This window comes from Paroedura picta, chromosome 13 (genome assembly GCF_049243985.1).
Source record: "Paroedura picta isolate Pp20150507F chromosome 13, Ppicta_v3.0, whole genome shotgun sequence".
Taxonomy (NCBI): domain Eukaryota; kingdom Metazoa; phylum Chordata; class Lepidosauria; order Squamata; family Gekkonidae; genus Paroedura; species Paroedura picta.
Window position 1 is genome coordinate 41,328,410 of NC_135381.1, and position 15,540 is coordinate 41,343,949.

The 15,540-nt window shown below is 47.2% G+C and overlaps 1 protein-coding gene across 3 annotated transcripts in view; it reads right to left on the reverse strand.

The window, feature by feature from the left end:
* Positions 1-601: 601 nt before the first annotated feature.
* The window catches only part of GAB3 (GRB2 associated binding protein 3), a 92,452-nt gene continuing 77,513 nt past the window's right edge, over positions 602-15,540 (reverse strand). For all 3 annotated transcript variants that reach the window (XM_077307477.1, XM_077307479.1, XM_077307478.1), the window contains exons 5-10: positions 15,311-15,366; positions 14,418-14,673; positions 13,760-13,841; positions 11,665-11,767; positions 9,892-10,005; positions 602-8,445 (exon numbers count right to left, since the gene is read on the reverse strand). In XM_077307477.1, coding sequence (XP_077163592.1) covers positions 8,329-8,445; positions 9,892-10,005; positions 11,665-11,767; positions 13,760-13,841; positions 14,418-14,673; positions 15,311-15,366 — 728 coding nt within the window. In that variant the 3' untranslated portion in view covers positions 602-8,328. The remainder of the gene's footprint in view (positions 8,446-9,891; positions 10,006-11,664; positions 11,768-13,759; positions 13,842-14,417; positions 14,674-15,310; positions 15,367-15,540) is intronic.

The window sequence follows — 15,540 nt, forward strand, 5'->3', positions numbered from 1 at the left end:
TTCTTGGATGCTTTAGTATGCTTAGGGCTGATCCTGTGTTGAGCAGGGGGTTGGACTAGATGGCCTGTATGGCCCCTTCCAACTCTATGATTCTATGATTCTACAGGTTGGTTTCAAGTGGGTAGCCATGTTGGTCTGAAGCAGCACAACAAAATACGAGCCCAATAGTATCTTTAAGACCAACAAAGATTTATTCAAGGCGTGAGCTTTCAAGTGCATGCACTCTTCCTCAGACAACACACAATGGAACAAGGATCATGAAAGTACAGATATGAGAAAGTAAATGAGTAGCACATTAGTAAACTGTGTCACAACATCCAATCCAAATTATGCAATATGATAATCCTTTGCCAAAATGCTACTCAGTCTTTTGGTACAGCCATGGACACCCGCATGGCCCTTCAACATGGCAACCTCTTTGTGGCAGACTTGGAGCAATGCTTCCTATATGCCTACCTGCTCTCACCTCTTATACTTTTTTGTGACTGACAGCCCGCTTACACTGGGCGCTGAATAGGAGGAAGGCCTTCTGGTCATTAATTCACCAAGCCATTGTTTCTGTGATTAAAACGGGCTACAGAAAACAGGGAGTTCTTGTTGATTCCATCTCTTGATGGGCATGTTCTCCTCTTTTTCTCTTTGGACCGTCTGTCGTTTTGCACAGAACACAATATGAATAGTCAGTTTTACCTGGGGCCTTCACTCATGCTAGGTTACTTGGTTGCCAGAGATGCCATGTCTAGGTTGGGACATTCAGTGAGAGTGGAACCTAGGGGGGGGCAGGGCTTGGGCATTGGACGGTTCTCAGTAGAGTACAATGCTGTAGAGTCCATCCATTGTCCTGCAAGGAAACAGATTACTGTTATCCGGAGATTTTCTGGAGATCTGTTGTAATTCCAAGAAATTGCAAGGCTCCAGCTGAAGGCTGGAAACCCAACTCAGGCTCTGTTGGACTACACAAGATCTGCAGTGTGCATAATTGAACAAATTAGAAAGGGTGTCCACTGCAGGGGGCATCACTGTATATTTAGCATAGACAGGATAGTGTCCTGGGCTGATTCTGCATTTTGTTTTTTTCCGTTGTGGATCCTGCTGAATTCAGATTGATTTGAACTCGGGTCTTCGTCTATCCTCCCTCCCCCCAATAGAGACAGAAAGTGTTCTGTACTTGATTGGGGAAGCTCAAAGTGGGGAGGGGAGTCAAGCGCAGCAGGAATCTCTTTTCTTGAATGAGGAGTGGGGGGGGGGGAGAGGATTGGAGACAGCAGAGGAAGGGGGAATAAATCCAAGCGGCAAATCTTTGCTGAGAGGTTAGGGCTTCTGGAGTGCAGTCACTTTAAGACAAGCCTTGCAACTGGGAACCAGGAAGTCTTTGAACTGAATCCTTTGCTAGGAGGCTTTTACAAGATGAACACCAGATGACAGCTATTGAAGGGCAACAGGGAGGCTGCATCCGTCACCTGCTGGGTCATAGTTAGAATCCAGTCAGTGTATTATTAAATGTATTATTAAATATATTTCCGCAGTACCTCCCAGTCTAAACTTAAAGCATAACTAAAAGGAGGCGCTTAATGGAGGGGGTGTAAATGTAACAAATGAAGACTATATTTTACCATTCTTTGTATCAACAAAGCTGAATCTATGTTACTAAGTATACCTCCACAGTGCCTTCCAACTCATATCTAAAGTTTATTCTTCTATGCGAAGATGGCAGCAAGACTAGTTCTGACCAAGAAATGGAAAACGCAAGAACAACCTACGATAGAAGACTGGTTGAACAAACTAGCGGACTTTGCTAAGATGGCCAAACTGACACTGATAGTTAATGGAAAAACAGAAGAGGTGTTTCAAGAACAATGGGGCCCTATCTGAATTACTTAAGAAAATAATTTAAAAGGGGACTGAAACAGGGAATTAAGTGTATCAAATGAAGAGCATAACCTATCTTTCTTTGTATTAATAATGTAGACTATTCGTACTGTTTTATCTTTAGCTTTGGAAAATAAAAAAAGCAGAAGCAGCACTTGGAAGAATCTTCCTTTCCCTTCAAGGCTCAGGACCATTTGTGGAATTATATCTCTTAACGTAGGGTGCTGTGTGTTTGATTGCTCCCCCATGTGGGAAATTCCTTGCAACCCCACTGCTTTCCGCCTTCCACTGTGAAAACTGTGCATTTAGAACAATCAAACTCCACGAATGACAAAGCAAGGCAGATGGCGGACGAAAACCAAAAACAACTCCCCAGTTCCCATCCCGCCCCTGTATCACGCCATTAACGGCGTATGATGGAAGAACAGACAGTCAGATGTCATAGGGCAGACCCACGGATTGATCAGTCCACCCCGGGATTCTCCCCCAGCCCCGGCCTCAACCAAAAGCCTGCTGGAAGAGCCCCATCTTACAGGCCCTGTGGAATATTAATAGTTCCGTCAGGGCCTTCAGCTCTTCCAGGAGCTTGTTCCACCAGGCAGGTGCACATCGGGGAGGGGGGGGACAACCAGGAGATTCATATCTACAGAGCGAAGCGACCTGCCGGGGGCACAGACAGACAAGCGGTCCCTCAGATAGGCAGGACCCAGGCCGTGTATAGTCTTAAAAGTTAAAACCAACACCTTGAACCTGATAATGAAAAAAGATTGCAAGTGTAGCGTCCTTCAATTGCTTTAGGTCAGGGGTAGTCAAACTGTGGCCCTCCAGATGTCCATGGACTACAATTCCCAGGAGCCCCTGCCAGCGTTATATCCGAATGTTTACACTTTGCATTGAATTTTGCATGATTTGGTGTTCTTTACTGCCTCTTTAAGAGGAGTTTCATTTGTGGAAGCTTTTAATGGCATGGAGATAAAAAGCAGGACCTGATAAATAGTGATAAATTTATTTATGCAGAGAGGCTGCATAAATAAATTATGCAGCCTCTCTGAAAGGGACAAGGCATGTTTCTCTCTCCCCACGCAGCTGGCAACATGTAGTACATGAGAGCCTCTGAGGATCTGCAGAGTGCTGCTGTCAATGAACCTTCACCATGACATCTGGCCTGAGGGGAGAATTTCATCAGAAGGTGGGTGGCCAGATCGAGTAATGAACTGGAAGTTTTACTAAAGCTGACCCAGGAAGGACTGCAGGTACCTAGGATCAAATGTCGAGGTAGGTTCTAGTTGGAGTTTCTCTCTCCTGCTGGGGTTTCTGTAGGCCTGATTTTATGACCACAACAATGAATGGGGCTCTGTCTGTCACTGTGTATTTCTCTTTCTGGTATTTTGACAATTAGTTGCAGGCCAACGTGTTCTATTTGTGGTATGCATACTTGAAGGGCTGTCATCTAAGAGGATGGAGCAGAGTTGGTTTCTGTTGCCCCAGAAGGTTGGATCAATGGGTTGAAATTAATTCAGAAGAATTTTCGACTAAACATCCGGAAAAAGTTCCTGACAGAGCGGTTCCTCAGTGGAACAGGTTTCCTCGGGAGGTGGGGGGGTTCTCCATCCTTGGAAGTATTTAAGCAGAGGATAGTCATCTGACAGAAAGGCTGATTTTATGAACTTAGGCAGATGGTGAGTCTGTGGGCAGGAAGGGGATTGCCAGTGTTTGTCTCTTGTGGCCCTTCCTTGAATACCCAGGGAACTGCTAATAGCCACTGTGGGATGGTAGGTGAATTTCCTCCAGGCCAGGCTGGAGTCTGGAGATTTTTGTTGGTGGGCATGAAATTGGGGTCACTGTGGGTGGGCAGGTAGCTGTGATGTCCTGCATTGTGCAGGGGGTTGGGCTAGATGACCCTGGTGGCCCTTTCCAACTCTATGATGCTATGTATTTTGGTCTCAGCAAAGGTCAAGCACCAAACATCAAAAGACAGGGTTGAATCAAAGTGCTAAACCTAACCCAACAGGACCCATCCTCGAGCCACTTTGGCAGAGAAATTTGATTTGAGAAATTTGATTGGTGGATCTGGTGGACGGAGGCTTGGATCCGCAGCCTCCCATGGAAAGTCAGGCCAGTCAAACTCTCACAGCCTCACCTACCTCACAGGATAAAATGAAGGCGGGGAGAAGGATATAAGCTCTTTAGCATCCCCACTGGGGAGAAAAGCATGGTACAAATGAAGTAAACAACAGACGGCTTCTTAACATGATGTATCATACCAGCCCTTTTCAACTCTTTGACAATAGAGGAGCCCTGCAGTAATGTGCCAGGCTTCAAGGAGTTCCAGAAGTGACATGTCACTGGAAGTGATATCACTGCCTGCATTAATAGGCAGCCCGTAGGAGGACTGAGGAGGGAAAGACAGGAAGTAGTTTGAAGAGGGAGTAGGTATGGAGTGCGAAAACCCTCCCAGTGCGAAAACCAAGAGAGAATTTTCTCATGCTTGGGAGGGGGAGCAACAGAAGCAGCGGTTTCCCCCACTTGTGGCTGGAGCTTCCCCGGACCCCTGGTTGGAAATACCCGTACCATACCATGAGCCTTTACAAATGTCAATTAATTTTCTCACACTTCTTCATATTGCCTCTTCATTAGCATTTTAGTTAATTTTCTCTGAGGCTAGAACCTCTGATCTTTCTCAACATTCCTTCTGCAGAACCACCTAAGGCAGTGGCTCTCAACCTGGGGGTCCGGACCTCTTTGGGGGTTGAACGACCCTTTCACGGGGCTTATGGCAGGGCAAGTAACTTGGCTGGGGAGGGGGGGCATCCACACAACAGTCTTGCGGGGTAGATCGAGATAGAGCGTTCGTCTGTCTGGAGCAGTGGAAAAGAGCGAGATCGGCATGGTGGGACAAGAGGCAGAACTGAACCGAGAATCCCTGGAAAAAAACACCATTGGTCAGTTTCGGTTTAATTTCTGTGAAAGAACAGTTGCATAATTTTATGGTTGGGGATCACCCACAACATGAAAAACTGTATTAAAGGGTCGCAGCATTAGAAAGGTTGAGAACCACTGACCTAAGCCATTCAATGACACCCGATTTACGACGCTCCCCCTCTCTTTGTCCCAGTCCTCCCCTTCCATAATTTTCTAGATAAAACTGAAGGGAGTGATTTCCGTTGCATCTCAAAATTGCATCTTCAAGGTATTCAAGGACTTGTCTTTTGCTAAACTCAAGAAAATTATCTTTTCGCTTTTGGCTTTATTAGAAAAAGAAACATGACTTTATGTGCACACAATATGTACAACTGTTGTTACAACAACAAAAGTGGACGACAGTCTTGCCCTGCCCCACTCAAATGCCTCCCCCCTCTGCATATAACAGACTTAGATTTACTTTAATGCTCACTCCATTCAGGGTTTTAAAAATATTTCTTCTAGATATTCTCCAGTAGTTTTAACTGGCACATGACCAAAACCTCAGCAGCTGAATCTTTCTCTGGAATAGAAATGGATTGCTGGGGGAAACTTCACTAGGCTGAAATGTTGTCCTCCGACCACAAGGAACGGTCAGCAAACCCCCAAAACATGCAAACTTAACACAACCCCCCCCTTTTTTTTTTTGCAGTTTTATTAACATCTATCCCTCATCCACTTTTCGAGGGAAACCTGAGAAAAGTCTGCAAAGCAGAAAACTTAAGAGAATGGCATTTCTTTCCACTGGCTTGATCACAGCATCGAAGAGTTTAAATACTGGACCTCTTGACCACTGAATGCAGTCCCACACGCGTCAAGACACACAAAGCAGGCCTGACTGAAGCATTGTGGGGGGCGGTCATTATTTCTAAGGAGAAATCAAGGCTGTTGCCGAGGTGCAGGCCAGGACCTCTTTCTTGTGTGGCTGCTGTGAGTGCTGGGCTGTGACCCTGTCGCTCACCAGAGCACATGGCACACTTCATGGGAAGGCAGGTGCTGGCTCTGAGACCTCAAACCATTCAGCTACACATCTGAGAAACACTGGAGGGGTTTCCCATTGATTCATCAAGGAGTAGGTATAAGGAAACGTTAACTTTTGCCTCCCTGGCTATTCTTCTGCTGGAAAAAGCCATCCTCAATGTTATTTTTGCCCCTGCTGGGGAAACTTACAGGTACCCACGTCCCCCACATGCCTAAAAGTAGCCAGGGGAGTTTCCAGTGGCATGGGAGTAAAGCCTGAAGCGTCCCTACGCCTACTGTCCTCAAATCCCAGAAAACGACATTTGCAAATTCTTTAACGGATCATCATACGTAGTTGAGCTTCTATTTGGTGATGTGCCCTGTTCTCAGGACCACTGTTTGCTAGGCAACGTTTGGAAACTGAACACACACAATCTGCAGTGGCTGACACCAAAGCGACACAATCTGCTGTTCTAAGAAGAGACCACGGAAGACATGACAAAGCAGATACGGTGTCCCGCTGCATCCTGGCAACGCATGATGCCAAAATCGACAGGCACGAATGCCACTTGACGACCACATCATCAAGGTTAATAATGGAAGTCCTGTGGTCAAGTCCATCGAGATAAATATGGCTTTCCATAAAGGCTGAACTCTGTACAGCAGGGGTAGTCAACCTGTGGTCCTCCAGATGTCCATGGACTACAATTCCCATGAGCCCCTGCCAGCTGGCAGGGGCTCATGGGAATTGTAGTCCATGGACATCTGGAGGACCACAGGTTGACTACCCCTGCTGTACAGGACCCGCTTGCAAAGGCTGCCCAGAAGGGACTAAAGGTCATAAAACCCAACTTCTGTTTCCAACATCCAGGTCAACGGGAAGGACTGCTTAACCCAGCAGGGGAGGTACAAGGGCTGTACATTGAGGAATGACTACCGTAGTAGCTAATTATTAAAAGCTGTAATTGATGGGGAGGGAATGACTCAACACTGGCCTTTAAGATCAGCGTTCTCTGCTTGCAGGTAGGCCGTAGCTGCTCATGGCTGCCGACCAAGCCGCCGTGAGCCAGTAAAAACCAGCATCCATAGTGGAAGGTGCAACTGGAGCACAAAGCCCACAATGCTTTGTTGAGGGCTCCACACTTTTGCATTGTGCTCTAATGAAATGTTTTGTCCCTCACTGAGACATTCCAGCCACCCCAAGCCCTCAAGGCGATCTCACGGGCTCAGCTACTGAAACGGTGCCCCTCCTTTCAGACTCCTGGCTCTGAACTGTTCAGAGATTGCTGCTTCTCTTTTTGTCCTTTTCTGACAGAGCTCCTGTGTCTCTACACAGCAGGCAGAAATTTAATGGGGCCAGCTTTCCCAAGTGCCAAGGTGTAGAGGCGAGGGTCCAGGGTGTTCTACCAAGTGCATCTGGAGTCTTCACAAATCCAGAGTCGGCACAGGCGGCTTGGCAGAAAAAGGAGCCAAACCAAAATCGGGTATCTGGAGTCACCTGCTGCACTTTAAGGAGTACTGCAGGAGCAATCTCATATCAGGACCAGGTGAAGCTAGGGGTCACCCCCTGCAAAAAGCAAAACCAAGCTGGTAGGACGCTCCATTCCTTGGGGAGGTATGGAGTGAGGCCACAGTTAATTTTATTAAAAGAAGGCTAACTGTGTCGTAAAATAACTGCTTAAAGGCTTGAATGAAGTTCATCCCAGACATTCCGTAGCATTCACAAACTCCTCAAACTGCATTCTGTTTGGATTGTTTCTCTTTTGCAGCTCCAACAACATAGTTCTGATTCTCTGCCGATCGCTTGCCACCTTGCAAAAAGAATACTGATGCTGCCCCGTGTTTCTTTCAGAAGCAAAGGCTTGGGAGGCATCACATGGCTAGTGCAAGTGTGTGTGTGCTACAGTTCCTTGAAGAACTGAGGCTCCAAAACAAAACATCGCCAGGAGCCACTGGGAAGGCAGACGCGGCAGGGAGGCTTGTGGTCGGGATGACTGCTGCCCGTCTGGGAAGATAATGCTTGAAACAGATGAGGAGTCCCATTTTCAACAGTGTAAAGTCCTCTTTATTTACACTTTCCCGACACGTCAATGAAAGTCAAGTACTGGATACCTGGGGAGGTCCTTCCTCAAAGGTCTCTTATATTGTTTCTGTAATGTTTAGCCCTTATTTTCCCAACACCTGTCAGGATCAGATGCAGCAACGGCTGCAGCGTCGGAAACAGAGAGGATCGAAAAACCACCGCCACCAAAAACACAGTAGTAGCAAGCAACTGCAATGTTCCCATTAAGTATCCCGAAACGACCCGAACTCAGGTGTGGGATGGAACCATGGGTGTCTCTGGGGATGGATGAGCCGGATGTGCTTCCGACCGATCTTCTAAAAACAAGCCCACAGACAGACAGACTCCTTTCAAACGATCGTTTCGTTTCCCCAGCAGGATCCTCCAGGCTTCACTGTGGCAGTGGAATAATGAAGCTTCCCAGGTTGAAATGTGCAAAATTAAACCAGGCAAGGGACTGGCTTCCCCCACGCTCCTCACACTTTGGACTGCCTTTCATCCGTCCATTCCTGTTTGGTGCTCTGGAGTGCCTGAGTTTTTTGTTCATCCACCTGCACATAATCCACTCTTTGCTCTTCGGAGAGGAAGGGTTTCTGCCCAAGAAAGACAACGGAACAGAACAAAGCGGTGAGCAAAATCCGTAACAGGGATGTAGTGGGGTTTATGCCAATCCCCCCCCCCACACCTGCCCCTTTAGCTGGTTTTCCGTTTGCACCCCGATGCTGGGGGAGCCATCAGGTGACATCCGTCAGCTTAATCTCCCATTGGTCACTTTGTTACCCAGACCTAAACAGATCAGGCACACCTGGTAAAACAGCTATGAAGGACATGCTTTTCTCTCTTTGGGGCAGCAATGCAACTGAGGTGTATTCTGGATTTTTTTTTAAAACCAATTCTGTATTATTTTATACTGTGCAGAAGCCAGGGATATGACTTCAAGAGGAAGATCAGAGTGCAGATGGTGGGAGAACAGCACTAACAGGGCTGCGACAAACCCAAGATCATCTGGCTGGCTGCATGTGGAGGAGGAGTCGGGAAATCAAAACCAGCTCGCCAGATTAGAAGCCACTGTTCTTAACCACTACATTATGCTGGCTGTTGGCTGCCCTTAAATTTTTCTCACAGGGTCAAAAAACAGTACGTGCATACGTGCGTGCATGCGTGCGTAGGATTTTAGGTGGGGAAGTGCAGAATTCTAACCTGGTGAGCCGGGTTTGATTCCGCGCTCCCCCACACGCAGCCAGTTGGGTGACCTTGGGCTCGCCACAGCACTGATAAAGCTGATCTGACCAAGCAGGAATATCAGGGCTCTCTCAGCCCCACCTCCCTCACTGGGTGTCTGTTGTGGGGAGAGGAAAGGGAAGGCGACTGTAAGCCGCTTTGAGACTCTTTCGGGTAGAGAAAAGCGGCATATAAGAACCAACTCTTCTTCTTCAGTAATCTCAGGGCTCTCTCAGCCCCACCTCCCTCACTGGGTGTCTGTTGTGGGGAGAGGAAAGGGAAGGCGACTGTAAGCCACTTTGAGACTCCATGACACTGGATTCAGCTGGTCTCTTGTTATAGGCAAAGTACTCTCTCACCTGTGGGCAGCAACCTGAATGTGAATAGAATCTACCCAAATAATTTTTTTTTGCAATATACTCCTTAGATTTATTTACGGCATTCAATATCTTGCCCCTATGGCTGGGCAAACTGCTATGTTAACCAAGTATCTAAATACCCATCTAGTTGGGTTCTCAGGAAGTCCAAAAGCAAGTGGGTTCCTGCCAGCCTCTCCATTTATATTGGGAATCTAACAACTGCATTCTGTAACACAACAGAGTCACATATTTTCTTACAAACACCTAAGGAGCAATTCTGCCCTCGCTGAAAGATTTATCTCAATGAGGAACAAGGCCAGTGTTATTTTTTTTATCTTGATGAGTTTCCTTACAATTATATTCTCCAGTCCTGGATTAAGGAGTGTGCTACGATTAGATACCAACTCTGTTGCCAGTCACTAATGACAAGGATGAGCAGACTACTTGAGCCAGGTTTACCTTTTGTACAGGAGATGGGGAAGCAGAATTAAAATCCAGTGCTAAGTAATCAAGGCTGAACTTCTTTGGCCATAGAAAAGCCCCGTTACACGGAGAAGTTGCTGCCCGGTGCTCCTGTGGGGGGACGAGAATCAGCAAGCATCATAAATAACAAAATCTTTGAGGGTCTAAAATCGCTAAGCAGTCTAGCCAGATCAAATGGGTTAATTAAGCAGGAGAGGGGCAGTCAACAGAACAACTGTTTATTTATGGGCATTTCCCACCGTAGCCTTTTGAATCTTTGACATGTTTTGCCGCCTTTTATAAAGAAAGATGAATCCCCTCTATTTCCCAGACAAAAATAAGCAGACAATGGAGAAAGTGAAAGGGCTCTGTGAGGTAATAACATTTCCATTCATCGTGTCCTTTTCGGAGAAGATTCCACTTGGCCACTAAACAGCTACGCAGGAGCAAGATCAAAATGGCTAAGCAAAGAGTCAGCAGCTGGTGAATTAGCAGGTTGAATGCATAGGCAAGAAACTTCACAGCAGTTACAGCCTGGTTATGTCGGTGGAAATCAGTTTTCACCCATTATGTCACCTTAGCTTCTCTGGGGCAGGAAACCAAGCCGCTAATTCCAACTATGGTTGTTGAGTATGCCAGACAGTCATAAACTTGGTCTGCAATCCTGGTTTGAAGAGCAAACATACAAACATAGATTGGGAGCTACCATAGGGTGAAAAACCCAGAAAGTGATGGATTCGGCTGCCTGTGCTATGCATGGAGCAGGTCCCGCCAGGAAGCCAGAAACTCAAGGCATTTGGTCTGCCCAACCTTAATGCGCTCATCTCATCTGTGCTTCCACCACCATCATCAGGGGCAAGCCAAGCTTTTTGGCTTAGACCCAGGCAGCAATGGCTTGGGCCCCGGAGTGGATCGGGTGACCAGCCCGACTACTGACGGGTGGCAGTAAACAGAGCTCATGGAGGACACTGATGTCCTCTTAACTTTGCAGCCCCAAGCGGTCCATCTGGGTGACTCGGCTGGATCACCAATACAGTTTTGGGCAGCAAGCCATGATGTGCCACTGCATCAAATTTAAGAAAAGGCATTACTAAGGAACCCCAAAAAGTCAAGCAGAGATGAAGCTCAGAGCTTCTACGGATCAATTTCTTCCTTTCTCCCCACATGCCCCTCCCATTTTTGTGGGGACCCAATGCAAAGGTCCAGAGATGAGACTTCCCAATTTCCGCTCTGTCACCCTCCTGTCCTTGCCCCCCCCCCCCAGCTTGGCAACTTCATTTATGCCCTGGCAGCATCCCTTGGCCTGCGTCCAGCTGTCATTCTTTCGACTTATGCTCCTTGCCCAAAACGCCCCTTGAAGAAAGCAAGCCCTGTGCAGCACCTGGCTCAAAACAGAAGGGAGGAGAAAGGAAAAGAAGATCTTCAGTGCTTTGTGTGCTCCTAGGAAATTCAGTAGAGGCCTTGTTTAAAATGGCAGCCAGAGTTGGCTCCTTGCCTTTTCCTGATTGTCATGTAAATACGCCCAGTCCTCCTGATCACTTGGGAAAATGCCACTGACGTTCCCGTAAACAGCTGAGGTCTGGCAGAGGGAGGGCGGAGGGGAAAGGACTTCCCTTATCGCCCTGTAAATAAGGCCTTGTATTATTTGCTCCCCCTTTTCTGTTTCTAAGAGGGCAAAGGGAAGGCCTGCCACACGTTTTGGACTCCCGAGCCTTCCGTTCACGTGATTTGGCACAGGAGAGGAGAGAAGAGCTGTAGGAAAACGATTACCATTTGAATGTAGCTTTCTTCCTCTTCTCCGGAAATCGAACTGGCAAAGACCCTGGCTGAATTAATGCCGTCTCTTTCTGGGGAGATAAAGCTTGTTCGATTGCTGGTGAGGGAGAAAGAGAAAAAACACAAACACACAGTCAAGGAAGGGCTTCCGCAGATGCGCTGAAGCCGAGCCAAGGTCTTACCCAGCTTGTGTGGGGGATCGGCCAGTACCCAGCCCCGCTCCATTAGGGCAGCCCTCTGAATGATAAAACACATTCTGTTCTCATCAATGTCACCTTGGTGGATTATTCATTTCTGCCATTGAAGCTGGCAGGACTTTCCGCAATTTTTAAAATGACAAATGCCAGCCGCAGCATGAGGAGAGAGCAACAGGCATTCAAGAACCTCATTACTGAGTGAGATCATGGCTCCCCCGAGATATTTGTTGTCAGAAGGTCTGTGAGTCGGAGGGTAGGAGACTGCTGTCGCCACCGGGGTGGTGGTAGTGGTTGTAATCAGGGTTTTTAATGTTATGGCTGGGGTTTTTATGATTGTTTTATGAGCATTTTATTGCGGGGAGATTTTCCCATTGTGAACCACCAGGAGCCATTCGCGAGTGGTAGTACAGAAGTTGAAATATAAGTAAACGAGCAAGAAATCCCATTGCAAGGAGGAATGCAATGGGCACTAGGACCCAGGGGACACTGGGAGGTGCAGATCTCTCTCGGTGTCTCTCTCCTTCTCCCTGCGTGCTGATTTGTGGGAGGGAAGGAGGGCTGGTGTGCAGTTTGGGGCAGCTCTTTCTGTGTGTGTCTCTCTCTCCCTCCGTCGCAGCAGGGGCAGCTCTCTCTGTGTCTCTCTCTGCCTCCCTCGCAGCAGGAGCGATAGGAGGGAATGAGGGCTCATGGTCGGTCTGGCAGGGCTCTGTGTGTTTCTCTCTGTCTCTGGCGCATCTGGGTGGAACATGGCTAGCACCCAGGGAGGGAGGGTGGGAGCTGTAGGGGCAGGGCCAATCAGGGTGTAGCCAGTGATTGGCCCTATTCCAACTCAGACAGCTGGACACGTTCCACCCTACAGGCAGTTTCACAAATATATAGAGAAGGGATAGTCAAACTGTGGCCCTCCAGATGTCCATGGACTACAATTCCCAGGAGCCCCTGCCAGCATTTGCTGGCAGGGGCTCCTGGGAATTGTAGTCCATGGACATCTGGAGGGCCGCAGTTTGACTACCCCTGATATAGAGGAACCACGGATAAGGATAAATAAGAATAAGAACTGGCAGGTAAGGAGCGTAAACTGAAGAAGATACCAATCACAACTAGAGCCTGTGCATTTACTTGCTTGTATGGCCACCAACCGGTTGGGGAGGACAGTAAGTTAATTCACCCGGGCGACTGCATGCACTTCATTTGCAATGCCCTGTGTAAAAAGGCACTTGGCACGTGGGAGAGGTCTGCTACTTGCTTGTTCTGAACATTTTTTGGGGGAGATTGCCAACTCCATTGTTACATCCCGTTTTTCAAACTTCCTTTGGTCTGCCCTTGATCACTGTTCAAAAGCTTCCAAAACCTTCTCAATTCTCTTCCCCCCAGAAAATAACAAAAAGGGGTGGGAGGAAAGAGGGTGCAGATGTCACTCAAAAACCATCACTCGTGCCGCTTGTCCTGGAAGGGGGGGCCATACAGATCTCCTTGGCTGTACCAGCCTTAACCATAGACCTGGTGGAAGGGCCCCGTTTGACAGGCCCTGCGGAATGCTGTTTTAACCTGCCACTGCTTTTTAAAACTAATTTTAAATTTAATTTTACCTGTTGTAATTGTGTCTTTTATATTTTCTGTACATGGTCCTGAGCCAGCTTGCTGAGATGCCGGTCTAAAAATCCAATAGACTAAACTAAACATGATTGGAGGAGAATAAGTGGGGTGACATCTCATGGATGTTCCAAGGAACCCCACTCCAGTTGAAGATCCGGACTCTCCGTTTAGAAACATCCCCAGAACATTAAACAACCAGCTCAGCAATATGCAAAGCTGGTGGTCAGCACAATTACTGCAAAATCTTCCCTTCTAAAGGGTGACCAGCTAAAACAAGAGGCATTCAGGATACTCACTAAGGCACAGTCCACGTTCTGGTCAAGGCAGTATGTTCCCTAATGGTGGAGAGATTTCGTAGATCTAGTGGAGGTGGTCGTGCTGGAAGAAAGCGAGAAAGAGAGATGTCATTGTTCCAGCGCTGGCAGAAAAAGGCAGGGAAGTGCATTCTGGAAGTATTCTGTGCTTCTGACTGAAGTTCTTGGAAGCTGAATATTACCTAAAGGTGAGCAGAGGTTATTGCTCCCTGCACACAGAATTTTTCCTCCAGAAGCTATCATCATCACCATCATCATCATCGGACTTTCTGCCCGCCACTCTCATTTCTGGTTCATGGTGGGTTACAAATTCATCCAAAATTAAAACCCCATTAAAAACCCAACCGGACGTAACAATATACACATCAGACTCCAACAATAAAAACCACAACAGAGAAACTCCTCTAACCCCACCAAGAACTAATATAGGGGGTAAAAACACATTTCAAAATCCCTGCACAGATTTCACATATACGTGATCATCTACATATCATTTCCTGCAAGGAAGCAGCAGGTGATAATGAGTGAAGAGTCAGAACTCATTTTCCAGACCCTGCATTCTTGCTCAGCTAGGAACTAATCTCATCCAGAGTTTCAGCAAATCTGAGCACAGACCCACCCTTAGAAAATAGCTCCTTACGTTTTCGACGAGGTTTGAGATCCCGGTTAACTGGGGGTGGCTCCAGATCTGTCGGGAGCTCAGGTAGAGGGCTGGAGCGCTTTTCAGTGCTGACTGAAGGGAAAGTAAATGCAGCTGAGCCTGGACTCATGGGAATGTAGCCGTCAGGTGTGCAATCTGATCCTGCGATGGGCGGGGAGGTACTGGGGTGCATGGGCACATAACTGTCCTCAGAACTGTCCAACTGGCAGGAGTAGAGCGGACTGAACCGACAGGGCTTCAGAAACAAGAAAGAACAGGAAAAGAGGCACCGTCAACAGGATGGCTCGAAGTCAGAAGTCAGAAGCCCAAACATTATTCCCTTTGGCTCTGCAGATAGATCTTTCAGCTGTTCAGCTTCTGGAGGACATTATTATTATTGTTGTTGTTGTTGTTGTTGTTGCTGTTGGATTTGTTACTCACCTCTCCCCGGAGGCTCAAGGTGATTTACAGCATATATCACAACCCTCCCACTTCTTCCTGTTTTGTTCTCCTATCCTCTTTCCGAAGAACTACGATCTCCCAGATGAACCTGCCATTCACCTAGGGCTGTTCTCCATCGTGTCATGCCCCTACTGAATTTCCAATAAGCAGATACCTTATAAATGATAAATCTCTTTATTGAAGAAAATGGCGAAGCAAGGGTTTGTCTTGCTGAAACTGACAAATGAAACTACAAGCAGACTACAGGTTGCATAGGTTTTTGCTTTTGATCATAAAGGTGGTGCAACTGCATTTTCCCCCAAGAGTAAAAAGGATATGAGTGTAGCTACAAGAAATCCCTCTCAAATTGATAGGCGCTCCTTGAAAACTAACCAAGAATGCTTCCCTTCTAGCTTCCCTCCCTGGATCCTTTGCCACAGAAGAACACTTACCAAGTTCAAACTAAGCCGCTTATCCCTGCTTCTTAAGGAATTTTCTTCCATGTCAGCTGCAAAATAAAAATGGCAAACAGTGATTTCACAAAAGAACAAGAACCAAGAAGCATAAAAGAGGGAGGAAGACTGAGATAATAATTCTTGAATACTGCATGTGGTTTAAAGGAAAATATAATTCTGTCTTGATTGGCAACTATGCCAGAAACAGGAAAACACCACAAAGCAGT